The following is a 27,070-nucleotide window of genomic DNA, read 5'->3' as shown; positions in this document are numbered from 1 at the left end:
AATAATAATAATAAAAAATTATATTATGTACCAACCTTTTAATGCTCCACAGAAACTATTGATTTCCCAGGAAATGAGCTTGACAATAAAGTCTACATAAATGAGTCTCTGTGACGGTAGCTGAGTCAGTAGCTCCCTAACCCCCCCACCAGGCTGTCTGTCTGTCCATCAGTCTGTCCATCAGTCTGTCCATCAGTCTGTCTGTCCGTCCGTCCGTCTGTCCGTCAGTCTGTCTGTCCATCTGTCCATCAGTCTGTCTGTCCGTCTGTCCATCAGTCTGTCCGTTCGTCCGTCCGTCTGTCCATCAGTCTGTCCGTCCGTCTGTCCATCAGTCTGTCCGTCCGTCCATCCGTCTGTCCATCAGTCTGTTCGTCCGTCCGTCCGTCTTTCCGTCTGTCCGTCCGTCTGTCCATCAGTCTGTCCGTCCGTCTGTCCATCAGTCTGTCCGTCCGTCCATCCGTCTGTCCATCAGTCTGTCCGTCCGTCCGTCCGTCTGTCCATCAGTCTTTCCGTCCGTCTGTCCATCAGTCTGTCCGTCCGTCCATCCGTCTGTCCATCAGTCTGTCCGTCCGTCTGTCCATCAGTCCGTCCGTCCGTCCGTCCGTCTGTCCATCAGTCTGTCCGTCCGTCCGTCCGTCCGTCCGTCCGTCTGTCCATCAGTCTGTCCGTCCGTCCGTCTGTCCATCAGTCTGTCCGTCCGTCCGTCCGTCCGTCCATCAGTCTGTCCGTCCGTCCGTCTGTCCATCAGTCTGTCCGTCCGTCCGTCTGTCCATCAGTCTGTCCGTCCGTCCGTCCATCAGTCTGTCCGTCCGTCCGTCTGTCCATCAGTCTTTCCGTCCGTCTGTCCATCAGTCTGTCCGTCCGTCTGTCCATCAGTCTGTCCGTCCGTCCGTCCGTCCATCAGTCTGTCCGTCCATCAGTCTTTCCGTCCGTCCGTCCGTCTGTCCATCAGTCTGTCTGTCCATCAGTCTGTCCGTCCGTCCGTCCGTCTGTCCATCAGTCTGTCTGTCCATCAGTCTGTCCGTCCGCCGGTCCGTCTGTCCATCAGTCTTTCCGTCCGTCCGTCCGTCTGTCCATCAGTCTGTCTGTCCATCAGTCTGTCTGTCCATCAGTCCGTCTGTCCATCAGTCTGCCGTCCGTCTGTCCATCAGTCTGTCCGTCCGTCCGTCCGTCTGTCCATCAGTCTGTCCGTCCGTCTGTCCATCAGTCCGTCCGTCTGTCCATCAGTCTGTCTGTCCATCAGTCTGTCCGTCCGTCCGTCCGTCTGTCCATCAGTCTGTCCGTCCGTCCGTCCGTCTGTCCATCAGTCCGTCTGTCCGTCAGTCCGTCTGTCCATCAGTCCGTCCGTCCATCAGTCTGTCTGTCCATCAGTCCGTCCGTCCATCAATCTGTCCGTCCATCAGTCTGTCCGTCCGTCCGTCTGTCTGTCCATCAGTCCGTCTGTCCATCAGTCTGTCTGTCCATCAGTCCGTCCGTCCATCAATCTGTCCGTCCATCAGTCTGTCCGTCCGTCCGTCTGTCCGTCCATCAGTCTGTCCGTCCATCAGTCTGTCTGTCCATCAGTCCGTCCGTCCATCAATCTGTCCGTCCATCAGTCTGTCTGTCCATCAGTCCGTCCGTCCATCAATCTGTCCGTCCATCAATCTGTCCGTCCGTCCGTCTGTCTGTCCATCAGTCCATCCGTCCATCAATCTGTCCGTCCATCAGTCTGTCTGTCCATCAGTCCGTCCGTCCATCAATCTGTCCGTCCATCAGTCTGTCCGTCCGTCCGTCCGTCTGTCCATCAGTCTGTCCGTCCGTCCGTCTGTCTGTCCATCAGTCTGTCCGTCCATCAGTCTGTCTGTCCATCAGTCCGTCCGTCCATCAATCTGTCCGTCCATCAGTCTGTCCGTCCATCAGTCTGTCCGTCCGTCCGTCTGTCCATCAGTCTGTCCGTCCGTCCGTCTGTCTGTCCATCAGTCTGTCTGTCTGTCGTGACATCAGCCTCCTGGACCCCACCAGTCTGTGCAGCTCGTGTGTTTAACTCGCCAGGCGCCGCTCTGCCACGTTCAGCTGAAACCGACTGATTCTTGCTGGGTTAAAGTCACATGTCTGGAATTTGTTGCATCTGTTTTTCATTAGTTGGATGATTTAATTTTGCTCAAACACTCATAAGTTCATCATGTTGACATCACAGCCTCCTCCCTTCAGGGTCTCTGTCTCTCAGCGTCATTATGAACTTTCTCTGTTTTTATCCTCATGCAGCTTCATTTGTTCAGTGAAATATTCAGATATTTCACAGGGTTCTGGTTCTGGTTCTGGTCTCCATCACTTCTCTTCTCTTGGTCCAGATAATCACCCTTCTGTCCAGTTCAGGCTGCTGCTCTGCAGGAGTTAAAATCCTGGAGTTCAGCTTCACATTTTCTCAGGACTTTTCCTGATAATTGGTGAGAAAACAGATGGAAATGTTTTTGTTTTTGTGCTTAAAGTGAATCACGTTTCTCTTTTGTTTGATGTCAGATGAAAAGAAACTCAAAAGATTTGTTACCATTTTGGCTTTTTATATTTTTTCCACTGTTGTTCTTCTTTCCCATTTGTTTTATTTCCTATTTTCCTTTTCTCTTGTTTTTTTGAAATTTTTTTTAGCTTTTTTTGTCCACTTTCTCCCTTTTGCTTCATGTTTTTCTTCTTTTCCTCTTTTTTATTATTAAATTTTTCTTTTAATCGTTTTTTTTTTTGGCTCTAGTGGCCTTTATTTGATGGTTAGTTGACAGGAAAGTGGGTAATGAGACATGGAGGAAGACAAGCAGCAAAGGTTGAACCTGCGAATCGAACCTGCGACAGCTGTGTGGAGGACTAGGGCCTCCATATGTGGGTTGTGCTGAACCCCGGCGCCACCACAGCACGCCCCTTTTAATCATTTTTGTGTGATTATTTTACAGCCTTGGTTTGCTGTATTCATTTCTAGAGTTATATTAGGATGATTCTCAGTAACGATCGTTTGCCTGTCATGTTTCCAGTAGATTTTTGGATGGATTCGTTTCCATCTGTTCCAACTCAACCTGCTCAGCTCCTCGTCGTCCTGTGCAGCTGCTGCTCTGTGACTGGCGGCTTTTCCAAACGATGTAATGACAGAAAGTATTTTCCAGCGCCGTTTCCCATCAGTGTGAGAACTCACTGTGCTGCTCTCGTCTCGGCGGTGGCAGAACGTCGTTTTATTGTGAAAATATCATCTGGAAACTAGACAGAATGATTCAGTCTTTGTTTCATAACCAAGTGCAGCTCTGCCTCAGTCTTTCTGTGTCTTAATGATATATTTTAAAATATTTTATTGTTTAATTTGGATAATAAAAGGTATTTAATGCTGGAGAAGCTTTGGTTTACTGAACAGACCATCAGGTTTTATCTCTGACCTCACAGTCTGACAGAAACGATGGAGCAAACAGTCGTATATTTAGATAAGGTGTTGGAACGAACAGAACGCGTTACTTTAACAGAGCCGTTATCAGGAGCAGCTTATCTACATTCACCTGATTTCTCCTTCCTTTCTCCTCTTTCTCTCCTTCCTTTCTTCCTTTTCTCCTGTTCTTCCTCTTTCCCGCTGCGTTCTTTGTCTCTGTCATTTGGTGTGTTTTTATTTTACTGCTGCTAATCCGCGGTGCTGCCATGCCTGAAACACAAGTGCAGATTAAAATTAGACCGTGAGATTAGAGTTTGGCACGTCGGTGTTTCTGTGGAGCCAACGGAGCTGGGAACGCACAGCCACTCCAGATACTTTAATTAGGACATGAAGAGGATATTTATAACTTTTTATCAGGATTTTTTAAACTTTGAGTTAAATTAAACCATAATTCAATGAAGTGCATAGCTAATACGAGGTTTATTTGTTTGGTCTGTCGTATGCCGGGAACAGCTGCGCTTAAGAGGACAGATCGTCATGGTAACTGATCATGAATGTAGAGCTGCAGCTAATGATTATTTTAAAACAGTTATTCCGTTGATTACTGTGACCATTAATCAATTCAAAAAGAAATTTCCAAATTTCAGGAGGAAAATCCTGCTGGAGGTAAAATATTTCCTGAAACAAAACCTGAAGAGTCAGGATGAAGCAGCAGCAGCTGCAGCAGCTGCAGCACAGCGTTTTGTTCTGCCTTTATTTGGCCTCAGATCGTCCAGCAGCAGCTTTTGCTTCCAGTCCGGTCCGGTCAGTCTGGGACTCCTCTCCGTCTTTTCCTGCCTCCTGCAGTCAGAAACCGAACCGCTGCGGCTCTTTCATCAGGAAGGAGGAATCCCACATCAGGCCAAGCAAACGTCAGGCCAAGACAGGGACTTGTTGTCTCAACAAGTCCCTGTCAACAAGTCCCTGTCCCAAGACGGGGACAGCAAGTCTCTGTCTTGTTGTCCCTGTCCAACAAGACAGAGACAGACACAGAGACAGGACTGTCCTCGTCCAGGCCGGTCCATCGGCGTCTCAAAGTGACTGTAAAGTGGATTTTCTTGACCCTGAGCTCTTTTTGGTTTGCAGACGCCTCATTCTGACCTTCTGTCACATGAACACAGAGTCACTGGGCTGGAAGAGAAAAGCAGATGTTGTGTTACCTTGGAAACGGTTTCAGTGGACCTGATTCCCTCTTGGTGCCAGATGTTGACAGATGTGCAGGAGCTCATCTGTCTGTTCAACAATCTGGCAGCAAAAAGTTTTTGAACGAAAAGTGATTATTTTTTTTGATCAATTGTGATTAATTGGTCACAGATGCTGAAATGTAATCATAATATTGGCTGAATAAAGACGCAAATTACCAGAACAACGATTTTAAAATTATGAGAAAAAGATGTTTTACTGAAGAGAAGCTTCTAATCAGGACCTGACCTCTGCTTCTTTCTTCTTAATAAACTTTTCAAACTCCTGCTACTGATAATAATTACATGCGACAATGAGCCATCGTCATGGTTACGGTGGATGCTGAGGAGACGTCTGAGGCGGTTTCCTCAGCATCTCCACTCACAGACCTCAGACCGGCGGCCATCTTGTTTCAACCATTCAGACCAGCCATACTGGTTCAGGGTCATGACCTTTAACCTTTACCCTGCTAACTGAGGGCTGTAGAGACAGAGATAAAACTCTGGTGTTGAGCTGAAACTATTAATCTGATTAATTGTGATGAAGTGATTATGGAAATAATCGGCTAATTTAGCAATCGATTAATCATTAATACACAGTCGCAGTCAGAGCATTAAAAAAACAAAACTGTACAAAAATATACAGGAAAAAATGATCAAGGAATTTAATTATTGTCGTCTCTTAACGTATTTCTAGCCATATTAATCATTTCTCTCTTAAAGCTCCTGGATTCACCTGTTTGGTTTGGTTTGGTTTTTTTCTCCATGTCTGTGTCGGATCATGAGTTAAATTGGTCAGAACATGTGAGAACCGGAGTGTGTGCAGCGTTAGATCTGATCTTTATTCACGTACTTCATGACGAATTTAGTCTGCTTATCAGGTATCAGTTATTTATGTAAGAACAGCAGCTGCTTCCACCGCTGCTTGTAACTGAGCCACAGCCTGCAGTGTCTGAAGGGACCAGCAGGGGGCAGTCAGTGCTCTGGGCTCACAGAAAGCCCCTGTTTCTGGAGGCTTTCTGAGGATTGAATCCTGGAGGTTTCACTTCAGGTTTCAGGTTGTTCAGGATCCATTTCACCTGCATGAACACAAACCGCCTCATGTCCGCCTGCGTTCCCCCTCTGGTTCTTATGTTGGTGATCAGATTGTATGGTAAATATGATGGTAAATATGTCAGATGGTAAATATGATGGTAAATATGTCAGATGGTAAATATGATGGTAAATATCGTGGTAAATATGTCAGATGGTAAATAAGATGGTAAATATGTCAGATGGTAAATATGATGGTAAATATGTCAGATGGTAAATATGATGGTAAATATGTCAGATGGTAAATATCCAGTTTCTGTGTGTGCAGAACAGAAAGATGGCCACTATTTTGTCAGCCAGAGAAGAAAACGCCTCCTCTGCGTCTGAAAGTCGTGTTGAGACTGCGGCCATGTTCATGTCCCATGGATCCAACATGGCTTCCATTAACCCCGGTTTCAGAGGGACGTCCTTGACCTTTAACCTCCCTGTGCAGAGTGTTTCTTTGTTTGTCTGCAGCCATGAGGCAGGTGGCTTATTTTATTTTCTTAATAATAATAAAAATAGAAGTTTGAAGACGGTATAAAGTTTGTTGTCTAATGGACAAAGAAAAAATGTTGTTGGAAACATTTGAATCTGCATCAGGTTGCTTCCAGTCTGGACTTCAAAAAACTGATCAAACACAACAAGAGCTGCTAATTTCTGTTTTTTTTTCCTGTTAGCAAACCATGAGGATAATGACTGGATGTGGTGTAAATGCTTTGGAGTCCTCTGAACTTGATAAAGTGCTAATTCTAGCAGTTAACAGCAGGTTTGGACCTGCTGTCGTCTGATTGGACCATCCTGTTGGACTTCTCCGGGTTCATCAGATTTTATCCGTTTGGAGCAGATCAGAGAAAACAATCGACTCTGGTTGCTCCCACTTTCCATGCAGTGATCTCTTGACTGCAGCTTTCCACGGCGCTCACGTGTTTCCTTCTGCGCCGCTGGAACAATGCAGCTCAGGAAGCTGGTGGATAGGAGCCAGACTGCTGGGCTGGTGCTGGCCAGTGCGTCCCAACGCTCCCAGTCCATCGGCTCTGGATCTGTGGAGGGAATAACGGCTCCTGGTTCTTCAGACCCAACTCAGCGATGTCCCTCTGGCTGGTGAGTCTGTCAGGGGTCAGGGGTCAAACCCGACAACACAGCGTCAGATCTGACGCTTTTGATTGTTTTGAAACTTCTTTTAGCAACAAGCGCAAAAGATTTCTGGAATCGCTTTTCTTTGCATTTAATCAAGAGCCTCCAAGAAAACAGGAAAAAGTAAAAAAATAACAATAATTTTGGTTATTTAGTTTGTCTTAAGAGGGAAAGAAATGCAAAAGTTTATGTTTCAAAGTCAAATTTTCACTGTTATTCATTAATTTGTAATTGTCACAGGTCCAAACGAAATATTCAGAGCTAAATATTTAGTTAGCAAACTAGATATTTAGATGGAGGCTAAATAATTAGCTAGTTACTTAGCTTGAGGGTAAATATTTAGTTGATATGGTTTTTAGTTATTAAGCCAGATATCTATCTTTTGGACAAATATTTAGTTGGAGGGTAAAATTTACCTCAAACTAAATAAATTTCTAGTTTTAGCTTCAAACTGGAGATTTAGTTTGAAGGTAAATATTTGGTTAGCAAATATTCAGTTTAGTTAGTTAGCATACTAGCATAACTAAATATGCTAACTGAACAGAGAATATTTAGTATTTCAGTCTCAAACTAAACATTTAGTTTGAGGCTAAATGTTTAGTTTGAAGTTTGAAATGAGTGAATATTGAGAAAACAGCTGGACTTCAGTCGAGTTCTCAGACGGACGGTTCTGGTGTTCTGGTTCTGATGGCCGTTTTTATGGATGTTTTCTGACCGGATCGTCTGATTGAGTCGGTTCCCGTTAACCCGATGATGTCACCACCGGCAGACTCACGTTCTGACAGCGTGACTGGTCACTTCCTGTTCTGAGGGGAACAATGACCCGTGACCCGGTGACCTCTGGTCTAACCGGGCTGAGCGCTCAGCCGGCCCGGTGTGACCCGGCCGAAACCGACCCATTGTTTATCCTGCAGAGAACAGGAAGACAACAGTTTGGTTCTTTGTCTGTTTGCCAGGATTGTTTCAGTTCAGGAGCTGAGCAGTAACTGGTTACATTTACTGCAGTAACTCATTTTTAGTTTTCATTTTATTATGAAGTATTGATAAACTTCCCTATGTGTGTAGCTTCACTAAATGACAAACTTCTTTTAACCAAAGATTCACCTGCAGTTTAAAACTTCATAACTTTTTATGGAAACAAAATAATTTGGGAAAATTGTTTATTTTGCCTAATGTTGTTATTTTGTAATTATTTAGACTAATTATTTTTCATATTTGTCCTTAAGATATCAAAGTTTTTCACATAACTTTATATTTTGGTCCGTCTGGTGATGTAATTTTTACTTGAGTCGCCTTTTACCAATAACTGGACGGCTGCTTTTATTTGAGTAAAAATCCATTGAAGATATTAAACTGTCATCATTTTTCTGATCATCTAATAACGCTGCTCTTCTGCCCCGGCTGAAGTATTTGCCTCTCTGTGATTTTTTTCCTTCTTTTGTTGCTTTCCAGCTGCAAATGTTTGTTTTGTTGAGATTTTAATGTGACAAACTTTTCAGAGAAATCTGAAAAGTGTGGTGTGCATTTATATTGAGCTCATAAATAAAATCCAGTGCATCAAGCTGCCTTCGGTTGATCCAGATGTTCTGGTTCTGACCTCAGAGAAAAGTGTTTCACAGTGGGAAGGTTTTGTTCTGCTTCTGAAACCCGGTCCAGCCGTGAATCCTCAGGTGTCTGTCACTGGTTGAACTTGGACTCTAGAGTCTGTAGAAAAATCAGCAGCTGAGAGAAAAAACAGCCAAACAAGCTGAAAACCAAAATGTCTGCTTTCAGTGGACGCTGACATTAGTGTTAGCTGCTACATGTTTAGCATTGAAATGCTATTTTAGGCTAGCATTGCTTCGCTGAGAGGCTTTTAGAACTATGATAGTCTTTTCCAGTGACCAATCAGATCAGTTTGAAGCAGAAATTAACCCTTGGTTGGCTGAGAGAAGCGGCTGCTGTTAGCGGATGTTGGTGGCTGTTAACGGATGTTGGCGGGTGTTAACGGATGTTGGCAGGTGTTAACGGATGTTAGCAGGTGTTAGTGGATGTTGGCGGCTATTAACGGATGTTGGCAGGTGTTAGTGGATGTTGGTGGCTATTAACGGATGTTGGCGGGTGTTAGCGGATGTTAGCAGGTGTTAGTGGATGTTGGCGGCTATTAACGGATGTTGGCGGGTGTTAGCGGATGTTAGCAGGTGTTAGTGGATGTTGGCGGCTATTAACGGATGTTGGCGGGTGTTAGCGGATGTTAGCAGGTGTTAGTGGATGTTGGCGGCTATTAACGGATGTTGGCGGGTGTTAGCGGATGTTAGCAGGTGTTAGTGGATGTTAGCAGGTGTTAGTGGATGTTGGCGGCTATTAACGGATGTTGGCGGGTGTTAGCGGATGTTAGCAGGTGTTAGTGGATGTTAGCAGGTGTTAGTGGATGTTGGCGGCTATTAACGGATGTTGGTGGGTGTTAGCAGATGTTAGTGGATGCAGCTGTGCATCAGATTTATTGCCATACCCGAAACGTGTTCATACAAAGGTTCTAGCTAGAAATTAACCGATCTGATATTAATATCTGTATTGGTCCTGATATTGACAATAATTTGGATATCTATGAAGATCTATTCAGTCTAGTTCTATGCCTTATTATTTATTTTACTTTAATTAAACTTTCTGAACCATTTGAAAGAAGATATGTTTGTGCAGTTAAATTTTGTTTCTTTCTTTATTTTACAGTGGCTGTTATTCTCCTGATTTCACTGACTGAATAAATTATATTTGTTTTTACATGTTTGGCCAAACTTAGAAAACTAGATTTAGTTGTTCTGTAATGTTACCAAATTAACTTAGTACTTTTATGTCTGTATTTGAAAAAAAAAAGTAAACGTTTTAAATCAGTTTGGTTGTTTTTCTGTATCAATCGATACTCAGATATCAGTATCGGTATCGGAAGTGAAAAAACTGGATCGGTGCATCTTTAGTTCCAGCTCTGGAATCTTGTATGTAAAAAATGTTTTAAAATTAAACATATCAAATATTTTCTCAGAACGTTGATCCGGTTGGTTGTGGGTTCGGTCAGAAGGCAGTTCTGTATCATTTGTTCTGGTTCCATCAGGCGAGTTGGTCCGGTTCCAGATTAAAACGCTCTGGTAGAAAGGCTCCTTCATTTCCCCTCGCAGTGCAGACGCCCCACTGCCCCCCAGCCTTTTCCCATCACTCTAAGTGCCTGGCTCCATATCAGGCGGCTCTGCCCGACCCAACCCGCCCCGCCCGTTTCTGTCCTTAATGTCGCTGCATCCAGAGACGGACTACAGAGGGATGCTGCAGGACAAAAGACGCAATTTTCCTTTAATTGGATGGAAAGTGTCCTGTTTTTGTCCCCGGTGAGACGAGCGGAGCCGGACGGGTCCAGGACGGGTCCAGGACGGGTCCAGGACGGGATGGGAGGATTTCACTGGTGTCTCCACATTGTCTTCAGTTGGGCGAAATTGTTCTTCCTCTGCATCTTTCCGTTTTGGAGGCTGCGGAGCAGCAGCAGCCAGGTACAGCGGTGCAGCACTGAGAGGCTGAAGGACGGAAATGATTTCATTTTTACCTTCAGTTTGTTCAGAGTTCTGTTTTCTAAAAGCAGCTAGAAAACGTCGAGCTTCTCTCTGGAGCAACAGTTGCTTCTCTGAGGTCATCGCTAACGTCTTTCCACCCTGACGCTGTGCTAACACACACTCATACACACACTCACACACACGCACACACGCACACACACACACACACACACACACATACACACACGCACGCACACGCACACATACACACACGCACAGACACACACGCACACACACACACACACACACACACACGCACGCAGACATGTATGCAGACTTTACTGGAAATCTGCCTGGAGTATTAGGAATTATGATGCAGGGTTAACTTCCTGTCTTGTTCTTGCTGAATATTGTGAGAATTTTGCTCATTTTGAACTTCAGCATCTTAAAAATTCAGCTTATTATCGTCTACTAAATATCACATCCAAGCGGTTCTGTTTCTGCAGCTGTCAGGAACTCAGTGTTTCGGTTGTTTTTCAATTTTCTGGAAGTTTGTTCCAGATTTGTGGTGCATAGAAGCTGAATGCTGCTTCTTCAGGTTTGATTCTGGTTCTGGTTCTGATGCAGAGCAGAACCAGAACCAGAAGAGCTGAGAGGTCTGGAAGGTTGCTATGACAACAGCAGATCCTGGAAATGTTCTTCTTCAGCTGATAGAGGGCCGACTCTACGTGAAGGTTAAGGTCAAAGTTCAGCCTGATCTCTAGTTTCCAGCTCTAGATTTATTTCACTTAGCTAGGCTACTTAGCGGAAGCAGAAGCTAACGCTAAATCACTACCATCACTATCATGCCTGCCCTTGAGCAGCGATTTAATTTGGACATAAACATGCTCCATAACTCCGTTAGGTACTGTGTTTATGTCTATATCTGGCTCTCTACTGTCTGTCTTTTGTTTTTTTCTTGTATGAAATAGTTATTGAGAAAAAAAGTGAAAACACGAGGAGAGGAAACGGAACCACTGTCCATATCACCTTCAAAATAAGAGCATGAATATTTGAAGAATTAAGTCAATAAATATCGAATGTTGATATTTATTTATCTGAAATTTTACAAAACAGCCAAATAAATTAGTTCTTTAGAATTTATGTGGAAAAATGTAGGTGAAGTTAAATTGGCTAAAGCGCTAACAGATTAGCAGATTAATGTATTAGTGAAATTGCTATGGAGTATTGTACAGAGGAAGATGAGACACCAGACCAACGATGAAGACGATGATGCAGGAATTCATGCAAAAGGAGCCCCAACCAAACATTACATAAAAGTGAACAGAATTCACAGAAACCAAATATTTCTCTTTAAAACATCCTTTCTATTGATTTGATATATTTGCGGGTCATAATAATCAACATTACAATAAATTACGGCTTGAAACAGTTCAGTCTTTGTCCCTGATTTCAGAAAGGGAAACTTGTATATTATTTACATCCACTTCATAAAGAATATTTCACTTTTCTCCTGTTTGTAGTTTCCTGCTCTGGTTTCTGCTCTGGTTGGCTTCCCTTCATGCTGTGGCTGCAGGCGGCCTGCAGGGGGCGGCGTTGAGCTCTGAGCTGGTTGGCTGAAGCTCCTTCAGAGGACAGAGAAAACGTTTCAGCACATGTGAGCTGAGGGGGGCATTGTTTCAGCAGAGGGGAGACAGAGCGGGGCAGGGTGTGTCCCTGGGGGGGTGGGGTGGGGAGGTTCTTCCTCTCTGTGTCAACAACCCCCTTCCATCCCCCCCTCACCCCCCTCTGTCATCACTGCTTCCTGTTTCTGCTGCTCTCTGGGCTCATTTTGCCTCGTGGCCACCAGAGGGCGCTGCAGCCACGGCTGGGAACAGGCTGAGGTCCTGCTGAGCTCGTCTTCATCATCTTCCTCTTCATGATGGCCTCCAGATTCTGTTTGTCACCGTGGTAACTAAAGCTGGTACCAAGGCCTGCTGGGAAATAAAGATTCTCCATGAGGATCATCAGCAGAAAGACGCAGAAAGAAATCTGAAATGTTCTGGTATACGACTTTGTTCATTTATCTCTCTTGGTTATTTTTCTTCCACCCAACTTTCCATTAGAATTGGAGTCCTGCTTCTGCTTTCTAACTCTCTCTAAACCCGTTTAGCTGTTTCTCTCCTAGATGAAGCCACTAAAGGAGCTGTTTCTACCGTTAGCTTTTTACAGTAACAGTATTTATGGTTTCATCCAATTGTGACACGAATTTTGACCAAACTTTTAAAATGTCGTAAAAATGCAAATGATCTGTGTTTCCATAAACTGGTTCAGAGAATCAAACCGGCTTCGTAAAGCGTGATGTCATCATGTTGACGCTGCGCATGGCTGGAATAAACAGGAAGTAGAGGATGATAACTCGCTTGTAGCTCGAGGTTTGGTGCCTCTGGTAAGGCGCAGAGCCACCAGTGGATGGCAGCGTTGAGTCATTACGACATGTTTCCATCTTCACTTTAACTCTATTGTTTAAGAAAAGACAAAAAAAATGAGTGTAAAACTTTTTGCAAAATTGAGAAATTTATTCTGAACTTTTCTGTTTCTGTCAAGCTTTTCTGATGTGGTACTTCGCAAAAAGTCAATGGAGCCACGACTTGAGGAAGTTCTCCTGGTTGAGTTCTTCTGTTTCCTCAAACCTCCAGTTGACTGGCTGCTGGTTCTGGTTCTGGTTCTGGTTTTGCTGGAGGGGTCTTCCTGTTAATGGGGAGTTTTTCCTCTCTACTGTCACCACATGCTGTGCAGGAACAGGTTAGGGGTCGGCTGGTTGGTTCCAGTTATCAGAATCTGTTTTCATTTTATTTTATTTTACCGTACATCAGTGTTGTATGGCAAGCCATTTTAATATAAAATCAGCTTTTATTCCAGAAATTGGAAACTGTTTTATGAACAGACATATTAGTTTATTAATATCTATCTTATATTTTGACTAGACAACATGCATATTTCAGATCTCTAATTACATTCTGACTAGTCTTTAGTAATTAGTCAGAGGCTTTTACAAATTTGCTGTAACACAGACTGCTACAAACAGCCACAATAACTCTTTGAAGATTTTTGAATTAATGAGTTAAAACAGCACTGAATTTCCCTTTGGGAATCAATAAAGTATTTTAAGTTGAATTGATATTAAATAAATTATACCAGATTTATCATTAAGTTGTCCTTAATTATAAATATCTACAATTAATTACTGAGTTTCTGAAACATATTCCAGGTATTAACAACTAAATTATAACTAGTCATAAAGTAAATTTAAGAAGTTTTATTTTTATTTATATTTCTAATTAAAGATGTATATGAGATTCAACTTTTGCAAATTATGACTCCGCAAAACTAAATGAGAGATTTCTACAACTGTTAGTTTGACTCCAAATGAATTAGAAATATAATGAAGTTTTTTTTATCCAGATTACTTTTTTATTTTGGATATTTTATCAACATTTTGACCAGTCAGAATGACATCACTGATATCTTGAATAATTATTCTGTCAAGTTGTTTCTTTGAGCTTCACACTGATAACATTAGCTCATTAGCACCTGGATGCTAACTCCTCAGTTTCAGTTTTTATTTTGCTTTCACTTCAGCATCGAAGTTGATTTTGATTTAATTCAACTCCGGATGGACCAGACTGGATGAGCCTCGATTTGAAAGATGCCAGACAGACTGGGCCTTCTTTTTAGTCGTCATGTAAACGTATAGAAATAAAAACCAAACATGAGGAGGATTTTTCTGGGCGTCTCAGTGTGGAGCTGAGGAAATGCCAGCAGATTAACGCTGTGTGTGTGTGTGTGTGTGTGTGTGTGTGTGTGTGTGTGTGTGTGTGTGTATGTAGGTGTGTGTGTTTCTGGGTGTGTCTGGCTCTGTGTGTTTGAACAGTGTGTGAGAAACTGGCAGACCTGTATACAACACAGCGGCTGATTGTGAACCTGAGAGGCTGTGTGTTTACGGCGACGGCGGGTGTGTGTTTACGGCGACGGAGGGTGTGTGTTTACGGCGACGGAGGGTGTGTGTTTACGGCGAACAACGAGGATGCTGGGAAAACCTCCGACTGGATGGAGAACATCTGGAAACGTCAGTCTATCTAAAAATACAACTCCAATTTTAAAAAAACAAAAATTATTGATCACTTTTCTAATTTTTTCATCTTAGATCCCAGAACTTTTCTGTATTCTATGAACAACCTGAACTGAAGTAAAAAAAAAAATTATTCAGGATTTTTACCATTTTTTAACAAATAAAATCTGAAAAGTGCGGCGTACATCAACCTCCTCTGGTCTTCTAGTTTAGGTTCCACCTGTTTTGAACAGACTGAAGGTGAAGCTTAGTCTGGACTTTGACTAGGCCATTCTAGCCCATAAATCAGCTTTGATCTGAAGCATAACATCTTAACTCTTCCTCTCCTATTTAACCCCGTCTGTCCACAGCATGGTGCTGCCACCACCATGTCTCACCATCATGTCTTCTCATTTTTTCATTAGATTCTTACACCTTTTGTTTTGCATAATATTTTATTGAATTTTTTTCCTGTATTGGTTTTGCTGAAATTTGTAAGAAAAAAAAGAAAGTTTTTATCCAGATTTACATTTGAAGCGGTAGTGTATGTAAACTTATGGACCGGACTGGATGAGAACCTGATTTTCTTTCCTGCACATATTAGATGTTGCTACTTGTGTTTTTCTATCCTGAATTTGTTTTGTTGAAAGTTTTAATCGCTCTAAATTAAAGAAAGGAAAGTTTTTTTGTTTTTTTTTCAACCAGAACTGAGATCCTAAATGTCGCGGCTGCATTTCCTGTTGTCAGGGGAAACGTGTGTTCATCTGAAGGGCAAACAGAGGCAGAGCTGATGAAATATTAAAAAGGACGCAGAAACAGGAGGGGGAGGGGAAGAGGACGGGTGCAGAGGGGAGGGGGGGCAATGAATGAAATTAAAAGCAGTGAGAGTTGGAGGTCTGGAGAGAGAGAGGGAGAAATGGGCGAGCGGAGCACCCCCTCCCCCAGCCGAACCCACCAGCTGGAGGAGAAACGCTTTGTGAAAGTTTCCCTCAGACTGACGGAGCGGCTCAGAGAGGCAGCCTGGTTCTGATCCGGAGCCTGGTTCTGATCCGGAGCGGACAGCGGAGCACGGTGGGGACCAGAGGGGTCATGACCTTCCTGCGGCCGGCGGCCGGGCTCACCCTGAGGAAGCATCATGCCGTCCGTCTCCCTCAGCCTGCCTGCGGCTCGGACCTGGGTCTGCCTGTCCTGCATGTTCTGGGTGAGATCCGTCAGAACCGAGGCTGAGCGGCGCCGCTGGGTCAGGAGATGCTCTGGGTGGTCCGACGTGTCGGGGGCGGGGGGCGGGGTGAGGGCCCGGCTGTGTGGGGCCCCGGCGGTGTGGGGACTCTGAAATGAGCTGCTGCTTGCTGCCTGGGGAGAAAGTTTTAGATTCAGTGAGTGGTTCTGGTGGTCTGGTTCTGATTTGGTCGTGATTAGACGTGTGAATCTTTTACCATCTCATGTTTTCATTCTGAGTTTTGGTTAAAATTGTTTCTGCTTCAATCTGTCGGCGAGCAAAAGATCCTCATGATCTGCTCCAGTCTGAAGGACAGATGCAGACTTAAACCACTTTTTCACATTGACTGAGCTTTAAAGGGCAGTTTTATGTTTAAGAAACTATATTAGTAACTATATTACACTTGTATAACATTATGTTGTTATAAAAATGCCACATATATCAAATATGACTTAAAAGAACGTTTACTTTGTAATCTTAACACCTTGAAATTGGGCCTCTGTCTCTTTAAGAAGCTCCTGCTATTTCTGAAGCTCCGCCTCCAGGATGTCATCCCAGCATGGCTCCTCTATCAACCCTTTAACGTTTTTACCAGCGTTGCTCTGAGCTCCAGCCCGGTCCAGTCTGGCCCGTGCTCCGGTCCGGTCCGGTCCGGTCCAGTCCTGCCCGTGCTCCGGTCCGGTCTGGTCCAGTCCGGCCCGTGCTCCGGTCCGATCCGGTCCAGTCCGGCCCGTGCTCCGGCCCAGTCCGGCCCGTGCTCCAGTCCGGTCCAGTCCGGCCCGTGCTCCGGTCCGGTCCAGTCCAGTCCAGTCCGGCCCGTGCTCCGGTCCGGTCCAGTCTGGCCCATGCTCCGGTCCGTCCGGTCCGATCCAGTCCAGTCCTGCCCGTGCTCCAGTCCGGTCCAGTCCGGCCCGTGCTCCGGTCCGATCCGGTCCAGTCCGGCCCGTGCTCCGGCCCAGTCCGGCCCGTGCTCCAGTCCGGTCCAGTCCGGCCCGTGCTCCGGTCCGGTCCGGTCCAGTCCAGTCCTGCCCGTGCTCCGGTCCGGTCTGGTCCAGTCCGGCCCATGCTCCGGTCCGATCCAGTCCAGTCCTGCCCGTGCTCCAGTCCGGTCCAGTCCGGCCCGTGCTCCGGTCCGGTCCGGTCCAGTCCGGTCCAGTCCGGCCCGTGCTCCGGTCCGGTCCAGTCTGGCCCGTGCTCCGGTCCGTCCGGTCCGGTCCGATCCAGTCCAGTCCTGCCCGTGCTCCGGCCCAGTCCGGCCCAGTCCGGCCCATGCTCCCCGTGTTTGGACCTCTGTCTGACATTCCGTCTTTGAGCGCTGCGTTTGTGCGGGTGTGAAGCGGCGTTCCCGTCGCTGATCGCCGCTCTGAGATGAAAGCGGTCCGGTCTGAATGGACCTTTTCAGATCCGTCCCTCCTCATCGGGCCGCTCTCCTCCGGGACACGACCGCACCGCCGGCGCCCGGCGGGGGGCCGGATAATCTCACTGAGCTCTTCATCAGTTAATTACCATTCTTCCTTTTGAGGAACGGTGGGCGAGGCGGAGGGGCGGGGGCTCCGGGTCGTAAAGGAGCTCAAAGCCCCCCAGCTAAGCCGCGGGTCACTGATTGACTGGATCAGAGCGGGGCGACAAAGCGGGCTCACTTAAAGGGGCGAGGTTCAATCTGAGCCCCGTGTGGAAGGCAGAGCTTTGTTTGAAGCCTCTTTAATTTGGACTCTCCTTCCCTCCCCCTCTCAGCCTCTCCAAGCTCCGGATCGTTTAACATCTCTGATTTAAAATCCTTTCTCAACTTAATCCTCAGCTATTTGCTTTCAGCTTCCTTTCCAAACACGATTCTACGTTTTCCAGGATCTTCTGGTCTTCTCTTTGAGCTGGAAAACGGTTCTTATCCTAAACTGAAACTTTGTTTGGTCTAATTTCTGCAGAATAAACACAAAAACTGAGACTCAGGGTTGAAACGAATCCCAGGAAGGTTCAGGTTGGGAGTTGCTCTTGCTGAACGTTTTAATTAATAATCATCTTCAGCTCATAGTTTCTGTTCACTTTCACTGCAGCGGGATCTTAATGATGAATGTCTGTAGAAAATGGAATAAATCCTTCATTTAAAATCATATTTGGTGGCTTTAAGCCGATGGTTCTGAGAAGATCCGTGACCTTTCACCCCACAAAGACCTCCCTGAATGTTGAAAGCCTCCATTAGGACCATAAAACACTAAAACAGGACAATTAACAAGCTGCAGGGAATTTCAGTGTTTTTATCACAGTAATCTAGGATTAGTAGTTTAACATATAAACTACTATCCTATAAATATGTTTGGAACTACAGATGGACTTTATTAAATCATTTAACCCTGTAAATGTAATAATGTAAATACTTTGTCAGAAACTATACTATGAATCAGTTTTATATCATATTAAATGTTTCACTGTAACCAGATTATTATCGAGACAATCAGGTCTGAGTTTCCTGTTTCATCATTGTATTTCATAATTCTCAGAGGTTTGGAGCTCATGTTGCTGCTATTTTTTATATTTTGAGCATGATATGTTAACTGAAACAAAAAAATCTGTATTTTCTCTTCTTTCTTATGCACTCCTTGTTACTGTGCACTATTTTATTTTTATATTTGTATCATGTTCGAATAAAATTTCATTTCATCATTTCACTAAATCCGTCACGACGAGGAAATGTCAGGACCAAAGTCTGGGTTCCCCGTCCAGGAAACGGACCGCCTCAAAGACCCAGACAGGCTCCGCTCAGCAGAAAGGATGCTCCTGGATAAACGCTGATTCCTCCTCCAGCAGAAAGAAAATCCAGGAAAAGTCCTGGGAAATGGCAGGAACGGCTTGAAGGACGCAGGAAATGAAGCCAAGACGCTTGGGGCAAACAGTCGGCGCAAAATAAACACAAAGCCTTCAGAGGAGAGCTTCACCCACCAAACACACTGAATAATTAATGAAGGCCAAAACGGAGTCCAGAGATTTTATCAGGTTTCTCAGAGATGAACCCAGAATAAACCCAGAGTTTTTAAAGGTGTTGACATTCAGGAGTCGTCCTTATTCCGGATCAGATTGGTGCCAAGTGGCTGGGAAAGGTGTCAGTCGGGGGGATTTGATCTCAAAAACTGCTGCTGGTGATCAGAGGTGTGGATCCGATCCGTCTGAGCTCAGCATCCTCAGCGATGTGATTGAAATCACTTTTTCTTTTTAAATCCCAACACGCCCAGCACTGCCTAGTGAGGGACTGAAGGTGAACGTTACGGCTTTCACATGATGCTCCTTTTGATTTACATGTAAATGTTTATTTAAAATTTAATGGCCATTAAGACAGAAAAGAAAATATATGGAGAAACAGAAGTAGAGGAGAGAGAGAGTCATGAGGAAACCCTGCAGAAGTCTGCAGAAAGAGAGAAAAACAAAAACTGTCCTACTTTAGGATCAGGTGATTCTCTGACTGCATTGAAATGAGTTTATTTTGAAAAGCTGCGATGGAAACACTTTTTTCACGTGATCCACAACTGGATGTTACTGCTGGTGGAAAAGACGAAGAAGACGACAGGAAGTAGTAGGAGGAGGATTTATAATGACTTTTTGTTTGAACAAACTCAGTCGTGTGATTTAAATTGCGTTTCTCAGTTAACAGAAACATCGCAGTTGTAAAAAAACTTTTTCATTAGTGAAATATTGACACTTTTGGGGACGTTTGTAATGGAAGCAGGTTGTGACTGTGTCCAGCTTCCTGTTGTCGTCAGGACCGTCTCTCCTGCTCCTCTTTTCTTTCAGTCTGGAGTTATTTTGATCCCCAGCCGGTCGTAAGACGAGCGCTCCACGTTTGGGGCCCATTTTAAATCCAGCATCGGACCCATCTGGTTGCTCTCGTTGCATCGTGGCGATCGGTGATTTTTTTCATCTGTGGCTGGTTTCATGTGTGAAACGTGTGAAGCAGCAGAATAAGGGAGGTTAACACTTCGCTCCACTGATTTATGCAACTTGTGGAGCTTTGTTTGGTCCTCCCACCACCACCAGCAGACCCCCAGCTTTGTGTTCGCTCCACTGGACACATTCGTCTCAACCCTCCTGAATCAAACCGTGCATCACCTCCACCGTTATCCTGTCAGAAAACCTTTATCCTTTTTACTCCTATTGTAATGAAATAGTTAGGCTTTTTGACCTCCTTTCTCAACTCAGGTGAACATAAAGGTTGTGTAATTTTATAGTTTGTTGCGTAAGAAGAGTCTAATCGCCCTCGTTCTCACAGCTCCACATGGTTTCATTGTCCTCTGAAAACCAGACCTGGTAATTGACCCTTTGACCTCTTGCAAGGTCCACAGACATACCTGATCGACCTTTAAACCCGTGTGGATGCCCATCATGGAAGACATGATGCTGTAGAACGAAGTGTGGTGTTAGTAACATACCTGCTATCAGTTTACCTGAACTATTCAGAACAACAAACTCCCTTTACAGACAGAATATCAGAGAATTCTCATGAAGAACAACCTGAAAATCCAACATGGCATCCGTCCCAGATTAGCTGCTGTTTGTTGCTACAGTGCTGGATTGTGTAAAATGCTGAGTAATGGATGGGTGTTAGCTTGTTTTGCTAGCAGCAGTTAGCATGCAATGAGCACTTCCACACTGTTTTGTTTTTAATCCTCAGATGTGTCATGACCTTAGTTCACCTTAAGCCTTTGCTATCACAGTTAGCATGTGACCAAAAGCTAATTATGATTTAGATTCATTTAAAAAGCCCACAAAATATGTTTCCCTTCTGTAATCTAAAAGATTTAAGAAGTTATGGGGAAATAATTTACTTCACGAATATTTAAAACATTGATCAAGTTTATCAAGGATCAGGGCAGCTAAAGTAGAAAGCTGATGGGAACGTCTATAGGTCACATTCTATGTACTGCGGTTCTATGCTGTGACTCAGACATGTCAGGTTCATAAACTAACTTCCATGTTTCAGGGATGACATGTTACTGGTTCTAATGATTACCCTGGTAAAGAGTAGCATTAATAAACAATTTTAAGTTTATCAAAAAACTTAGGATGTTTTGTTGATGTTTATCTGGAAGGCAGTGAAACTTCAGCAACCCAGGAGCATAAACTCATAAATGTAGCTGCACTTTGGACGTAACTGTTCCAGCCAGGCTCTTTCTGCTGACTGCTAGCAGAAGGAAGCTACATCAGCTGTTAGCGGCTAATGCTACGTAAGTAAACATTCATGCTGGATTCAGATTGACCTGGTTTGGCTGTTTAACTTGTTACCAGATTGTCAGGTTTACTGGGCTGCTGCGTTCGAGGGCCTGCTTCCACTCAGCAACACGTCCCGAATAATAAGTTTGTTCCTCTGCTTTGTAGTGAAGTATAAGAAACGTTCACAATAAAAGCCTTAAAAATGGGGGGAAAAATCTGGACTGTCTGAAAGTTCAGATGTTTAAGGAACTGGACTTAATGGCTTAATGCCATACAGAAAACCTGAAAGTGCTATAAACATTCTAGTACTGGTGAAAATGTAAATTTATCTGCAGTGTTCTTGAATAATTATGGCCTAACTGTCTCCAGATTTTCCTTGAGTAAAAAAAAAAAGCAATTATCCATCTGCCACCATCTTGAAACATAATTTTTGCCTTTCTGCTGTTATTATCTGACTTCTGTCTGTTTTATTGGTTAATGCTTTTGGTTCAAATATTTCTTTTGGTTTATTTTGATCTTTGTAGATTTTCAGTTGTGGTTATACTCTAATTCATATCCTGAAAAACTCTAATATCCTGTCTGAGTGAGACGGACAGAATATCTGGACACAAACATCATTTTCTAATATTTAAAACTAATTTTGACCTTTCGGTCACCTTGACCCCGACATGTTGAAGTTATGAGTTTAATTAAAACGATAAGAAGCCCAAAGTGACTCCCAGCAGCTCGTCGCTGCGTTTCGGGTTAAACTCCTTTTATGGGAATGTTTCAGCAGAGCTGCTGTTGGTGTGAAAACCCAGAACCGGTTCTGGTCCAGTCGGGGTTCTGCTGCCAGAGGCAGAACGTAGCGGCCAAGTCAAACTGCTGTGAAATGTCCTACGTTTGTTTCTGCACAGATAAAACACACAAAGCTGACCCGGTCAGCTGCAGCCTGGTTCTTCCTGACCCGGCGGGTCCGATCCGCCGGCAGGTGACCTTGACTTCTTGACCTCTGCTGTGGTTCAGACCCCCTGCGGTGGATCTGCTGACGGACGTTGTCGACTCCAGATGGTTTCATGTTGAACTCCGCTCGACGTGTCTCATTCTCAGTTCGCTCTCATTCATGTTCTGCAGGAATCATTTGTTTTCTTTAGTTCTGAAATCGGTTCGCTGCTTTGTTTTGTTTGAACTGAAATCTAATCTCTGTGATTTTCTCTGAAAGCAAATGAAGCTGAAGCTTAATATCCTGCTTTATATGGATTTATGTAACACATACCTGAGTCCAGGCCAGGATACTAACATGAGAAATGGAGAGGAAATGAAGACAAAACATGGAAACATGAAGAAATGATTCTGTTTCTGTTAATTTACTCATTAACATGCAGTCGCCTCATAAATACTCATCAGATTTAATAAACGTATTGGTAGAAATGGGGGAATAAATCCAGAATGATTACTGTCTCTTTAAGGGATGAAGGATACCAGATGATGATGTCATGTTTTTGGAGACTTCTGATTGGTTAACAGAACCAGTTGAGTTAATTGGAGCCACAGCCAGACCGTCTGAACCAACACAGAATGAATCAACTTTCATTTCTGCTGGTAGATGAAATGAACTGGAACATTTGTAGAAAACCAGCCTAAATCAATAAAAGTCCTTTATGAATTATGAATGAATGCATTAAAATCAGAATCTGAACATAAATAAAAGCTGTAACTGCTGGACTCAGACAGGATGCAGCCATATGGCAGCTAGCATGTTAGCATGTTAGCATGCTAGCTGGTAAGTGCAGATGACTGCAGGCATCTGATTGGTGGGCCGCTGCCTTCTCTCTCTCTCTGGGTCCAGATTGTTTTATTGTTCTGATTCGGTTCTGACCCGGGTCCACTTCCTGCTGCCGGTCCGATCCGTTTGCGATGACGTTTCTGTCCGTTACTGGATCCACACGAATTTAGCCGAGCCGTCACCAGACCCAGAACCAGAACAGTGTGGATAATGTGCAGGTTCACAAATTGCATAAAGTTGTTGCTCCACTTGTTGCTGATGGCTTTTTTTTTTGCAAACTTTGTTTATTTGGTTTTTAACAGGAATTGCATAGCCATACAATTACAATGTGATACATATAAAACAAACCATACAATTCCCTTTGCTGATGGCTTTTTGAAAAAGTTTTTGCTAGTTGAGTTTTTGATGCTAGATTTGTTTCTAGTGGCTTCGCTAATCGATGTTCTGAGAAAAAGTCGCTAGACGGTCTGAGAAGTTGATGGATAAAGTGGAAATGTCACTAATTTGGCTGCAGTGTTCTTGGCCACGCCCCTCAGCGTCTCCTGACTCCGCCCACTCAGGTAGGATCGTTTGTCTGGGGGCGGGGCTTCAGTTCCACTTCAGGTTCCTCACTGGAATACTAGCAGTTCTCTGTTATAACCAGAGATTTAAATTCAGATCAGCTTATTAAAGTGAAAATAATCAGTACCTGCTGCTTACAGCCGTCTTTACTGGTGTTTCTGAGTGATGTCATCCGCTGCCCCAGCCAACATGGCTGCCTCTGACTGAGGTCATGTTTGAAGCGTAATCAGAGGTGAGATCGCTCTCTGCTTGCTGACGTTATTCAGCTGGAATGTCTGGTACCGGTCCGGGTCTGGAGCAGTTTAACATTACCTAACCGGGCCTGGTTCTGGTCCAGGTTCTGGGCCTGGTTCTGGTCCTGGTTCTGGTCCAGGTTCTGGTCCAGGCGGACGGGTCAAACTGAACATCCTTTAAAGGAGATGTAATGAGGCTCCGGCAGAAAGGAAACCAGTTAATGAATTAATACCTGATTGAAATTTTGTTTTGTAATCCTGTCTCCTTAGTGCTGGCGACCTTTGACCTCTCTCACCTTCAGCTTCATGCATCATAACATTATTATAATGATTTGGTCTTATAGAAAAGTTTCTGTGTGAAAAACAAAGTTTCATTTTCTTGTGGAGACATTTTGATCCCATCTCAACCTGTCAGTTAATTTTAAGGTCTGGTCTTTGACTAGGCCATTGGAAAGCTTGTTTTTTTCCCCGTCTGTGTTGTAGGTCTGCTGCTGTGTTTTGGAACTGTGACCTTTGACCTGCTGACTGAGGCCTGTAGAGTCAGACGGCGCTCTGAGCTTCATGCCGTGACGGTGGGCTGGATCTGTGTTCCTCTTGGGAAAAATCATTGTTTTGCTTTATTATTTACAACTTTTTAAATTTTCTCTTTAAAATATTTGTAATAGTTTATTTTTCTTTCTCTGGAGGAGGATGGACTTCAGATAGCTTGGAGATGACCTTTGAACCCTTCCCAGGTTGACGAGGGGTTCCTGTTGTTGCTCCTGATGTCAGTATGAAACATTAAACTGAAAATATGTCTAAAAGTAACAAAAGTCCAAATAAAAACATTATTGAAGGATCTTAAACTGTTTGAAATTAGACATAAATAATCTTTGTGCAGGAGTAAATCAGAGATGTATCAGTAAATATTGATCATTGATCAGTTTTGACAGCGTGAACATATAAACAGTTGATAGGAGTGATGGCAGGGTGAGGCAGCGCCGTCGTCTCATTAATGCGCCTCCGTCCACACAGTTGCTGCCTGTTAGCGCCTGTGTGCTAATGAGTGCTAGGCAGGGATTAGCCTGGTCTCTAAGGGAACGGGGCTCAGTTCCCAGGAGGGGGGGGGCTGTTCCCACCCTGACCCGCCTCCTGGGTCCTCTCTGCCTGTCTGGAACCATGTCCTCCCTCTGTGACCCGGCCTGTCCCCCCGGGTCCCACCATGTCCCACAGGCTCCCACCCTGTCCCATCATGTCCCACCGGCTCCCACCATGTCCCACCGGCTCCCATCATGTCCCACCATGTCCCACCGGCTCCCATCATGTCCCACCATGTCCCACAGGCTCCCACCCTGTCCCATCATGTCCCACCGGCTCCCACCATGTCCCACCGGCTCCCATCATGTCCCACCATGTCCCACCGGCTCCCATCATGTCCCACCATGTCCCACAGGCTCCCACCATGTCCCATCATGTCCCACCCTGTCCCATCATGTCCCACCGGCTCCCACCATGTCCCACCATGTCCCACCGGCTCCCATCATGTCCCACCATGTCCCACCGGCTCCCATCATGTCCCACCATGTCCCACAGGCTCCCACCATGTCCCATCATGTCCCACCCTGTCCCATCATGTCCCACCGGCTCCCACCATGTCCCACCGGCTCCCATCATGTCCCATCATGTCCCACCGGCTCCCACCATGTCCCACCATGTCCCACAGGCTCCCACCATGTCCCACCATGTCCCACCGGCTCCCATCATGTCCCATCATGTCCCACCGGCTCCCACCATGTCCCACCATGTCCCACAGGCTCCCACCATGTCCCATCATGTCCCACCCTGTCCCATCATGTCCCACCGGCTCCCACCATGTCCCACCATGTCCCACCGGCTCCCATCATGTCCCACCATGTCCCACAGGCTCCCACCATGTCCCATCATGTCCCACCCTGTCCCATCATGTCCCACCGGCTCCCACCATGTCCCACCGGCTCCCATCATGTCCCACCATGTCCCACCGGCTCCCATCATGTCCCACCATGTCCCACCGGCTCCCATCATGTCCCACCATGTCCCACCGGCTCCCATCATGTCCCATCATGTCCCACCGGCTCCCACCATGTCCCACCATGTCCCACCGGCTCCCATCATGTCCCACCATGTCCCACCGGCTCCCATCATGTCCCATCATGTCCCACCGGCTCCCACCATGTCCCACAGGCTCCCACCCTGTCCCATCATGTCCCACCGGCTCCCACCATGTCCCATCATGTCCCACCCTGTCCCATCATGTCCCACCGGCTCCCACCATGTCCCATCATGTCCCACCCTGTCCCATCATGTCCCACCGGCTCCCACCATGTCCCACAGGCTCCCACCATGTCCCATCATGTCCCACCCTGTCCCATCATGTCCCACCGGCTCCCACCATGTCCCATCATGTCCCACCGGCTCCCACCATGTCCCATCATGTCCCACCCTGTCCCATCATGTCCCACCGGCTCCCACCATGTCCCATCATGTCCCACCCTGTCCCATCATGTCCCACCGGCTCCCATCATGTCCCATCATGTCCCACCATGTCCCACCGGCTCCCATCATGTCCCATCATGTCCCACCATGTCCCACCGGCTCCCATCATGTCCCATCATGTCCCATCATGTCCCACCGGCTCCCACCATGTCCCATCATGTCCCACCCTGTCCCATCATGTCCCACCGGCTCCCATCATGTCCCATCATGTCCCACCATGTCCCACCGGCTCCCATCATGTCCCATCATGTCCCACCATGTCCCACCGGCTCCCATCATGTCCCATCATGTCCCATCATGTCCCACCATGTCCCATCATGTCCCACCATGTCCCACCGGCTCCCATCATGTCCCATCATGTCCCTTCATGTCCCACCATGTCCCATCATGTCCCACCATGTCCCATCATGTCCCACCATGTCCCTTCATGTCCCACCATGTCCCATCATGTCCCATCATGTCCCACCATGTCCCACCGGCTCCCATCATGTCCCACCATGTCCCTTCATGTCCCATCATGTCCCATCATGTCCCACCATGTCCCATCATGTCCCATCATGTCCCACCGGCTCCCATCATGTCCCATCATGTCCCTTCATGTCCCTTCATGTCCCACCATGTCCCATCATGTCCCACCATGTCCCATCATGTCCCATCATGTCCCTTCATGTCCCACCATGTCCCATCATGTCCCACCATGTCCCATCATGTCCCATCATGTCCCATCATGTCCCATCATGTCCCACCATGTCCCATCATGTCCCACCATGTCCCACCGGCTCCCATCATGTCCCATCATGTCCCTTCATGTCCCACCATGTCCCACCATGTCCCACCATGTCCCATCATGTCCCACCATGTCCCTTCATGTCCCACCATGTCCCATCATGTCCCTTCATGTCCCACCATGTCCCATCATGTCCCACCATGTCCCATCATGTCCCATCATGTCCCATCATGTCCCACCATGTCCCACCGGCTCCCATCATGTCCCACCATGTCCCTTCATGTCCCACCATGTCCCATCATGTCCCATCATGTCCCATCATGTCCCACCATGTCCCATCATGTCCCATCATGTCCCACCGGCTCCCATCATGTCCCATCATGTCCCTTCATGTCCCTTCATGTCCCACCATGTCCCATCATGTCCCACCATGTCCCATCATG

The 27,070-nt window shown here is 45.7% G+C and overlaps 1 protein-coding gene across 6 annotated transcripts in view; it reads left to right on the top strand.

Annotated features, from left to right (window-relative positions):
• The window catches only part of tns1b (tensin 1b), a 127,786-nt gene that overhangs the window by 8,892 nt on the left and 91,824 nt on the right, over positions 1 to 27,070 (top strand). Inside the window, exon 1 of one of the 6 annotated variants that reach the window (XM_088003314.1) lies at positions 6,615 to 6,774. The exons of the other annotated variants lie outside the window; for them this stretch is intronic. Within the exon in view, the coding sequence (XP_087859440.1) occupies positions 6,760 to 6,774 (15 nt within the window). The 5' untranslated portion in view covers positions 6,615 to 6,759. Of the gene's footprint in view, positions 1 to 6,614; positions 6,775 to 27,070 lie in introns of those variants that run through there. 6 annotated transcript variants of the gene reach the window in all.

Source organism: Poecilia mexicana, unplaced genomic scaffold, assembly GCF_051168715.1.
Source record: "Poecilia mexicana isolate PSO_F unplaced genomic scaffold, ASM5116871v1 scaffold_2, whole genome shotgun sequence".
Lineage (NCBI taxonomy): Eukaryota > Metazoa > Chordata > Actinopteri > Cyprinodontiformes > Poeciliidae > Poecilia > Poecilia mexicana.
This window is presented reverse-complemented; position numbering and strand designations above follow the sequence as displayed.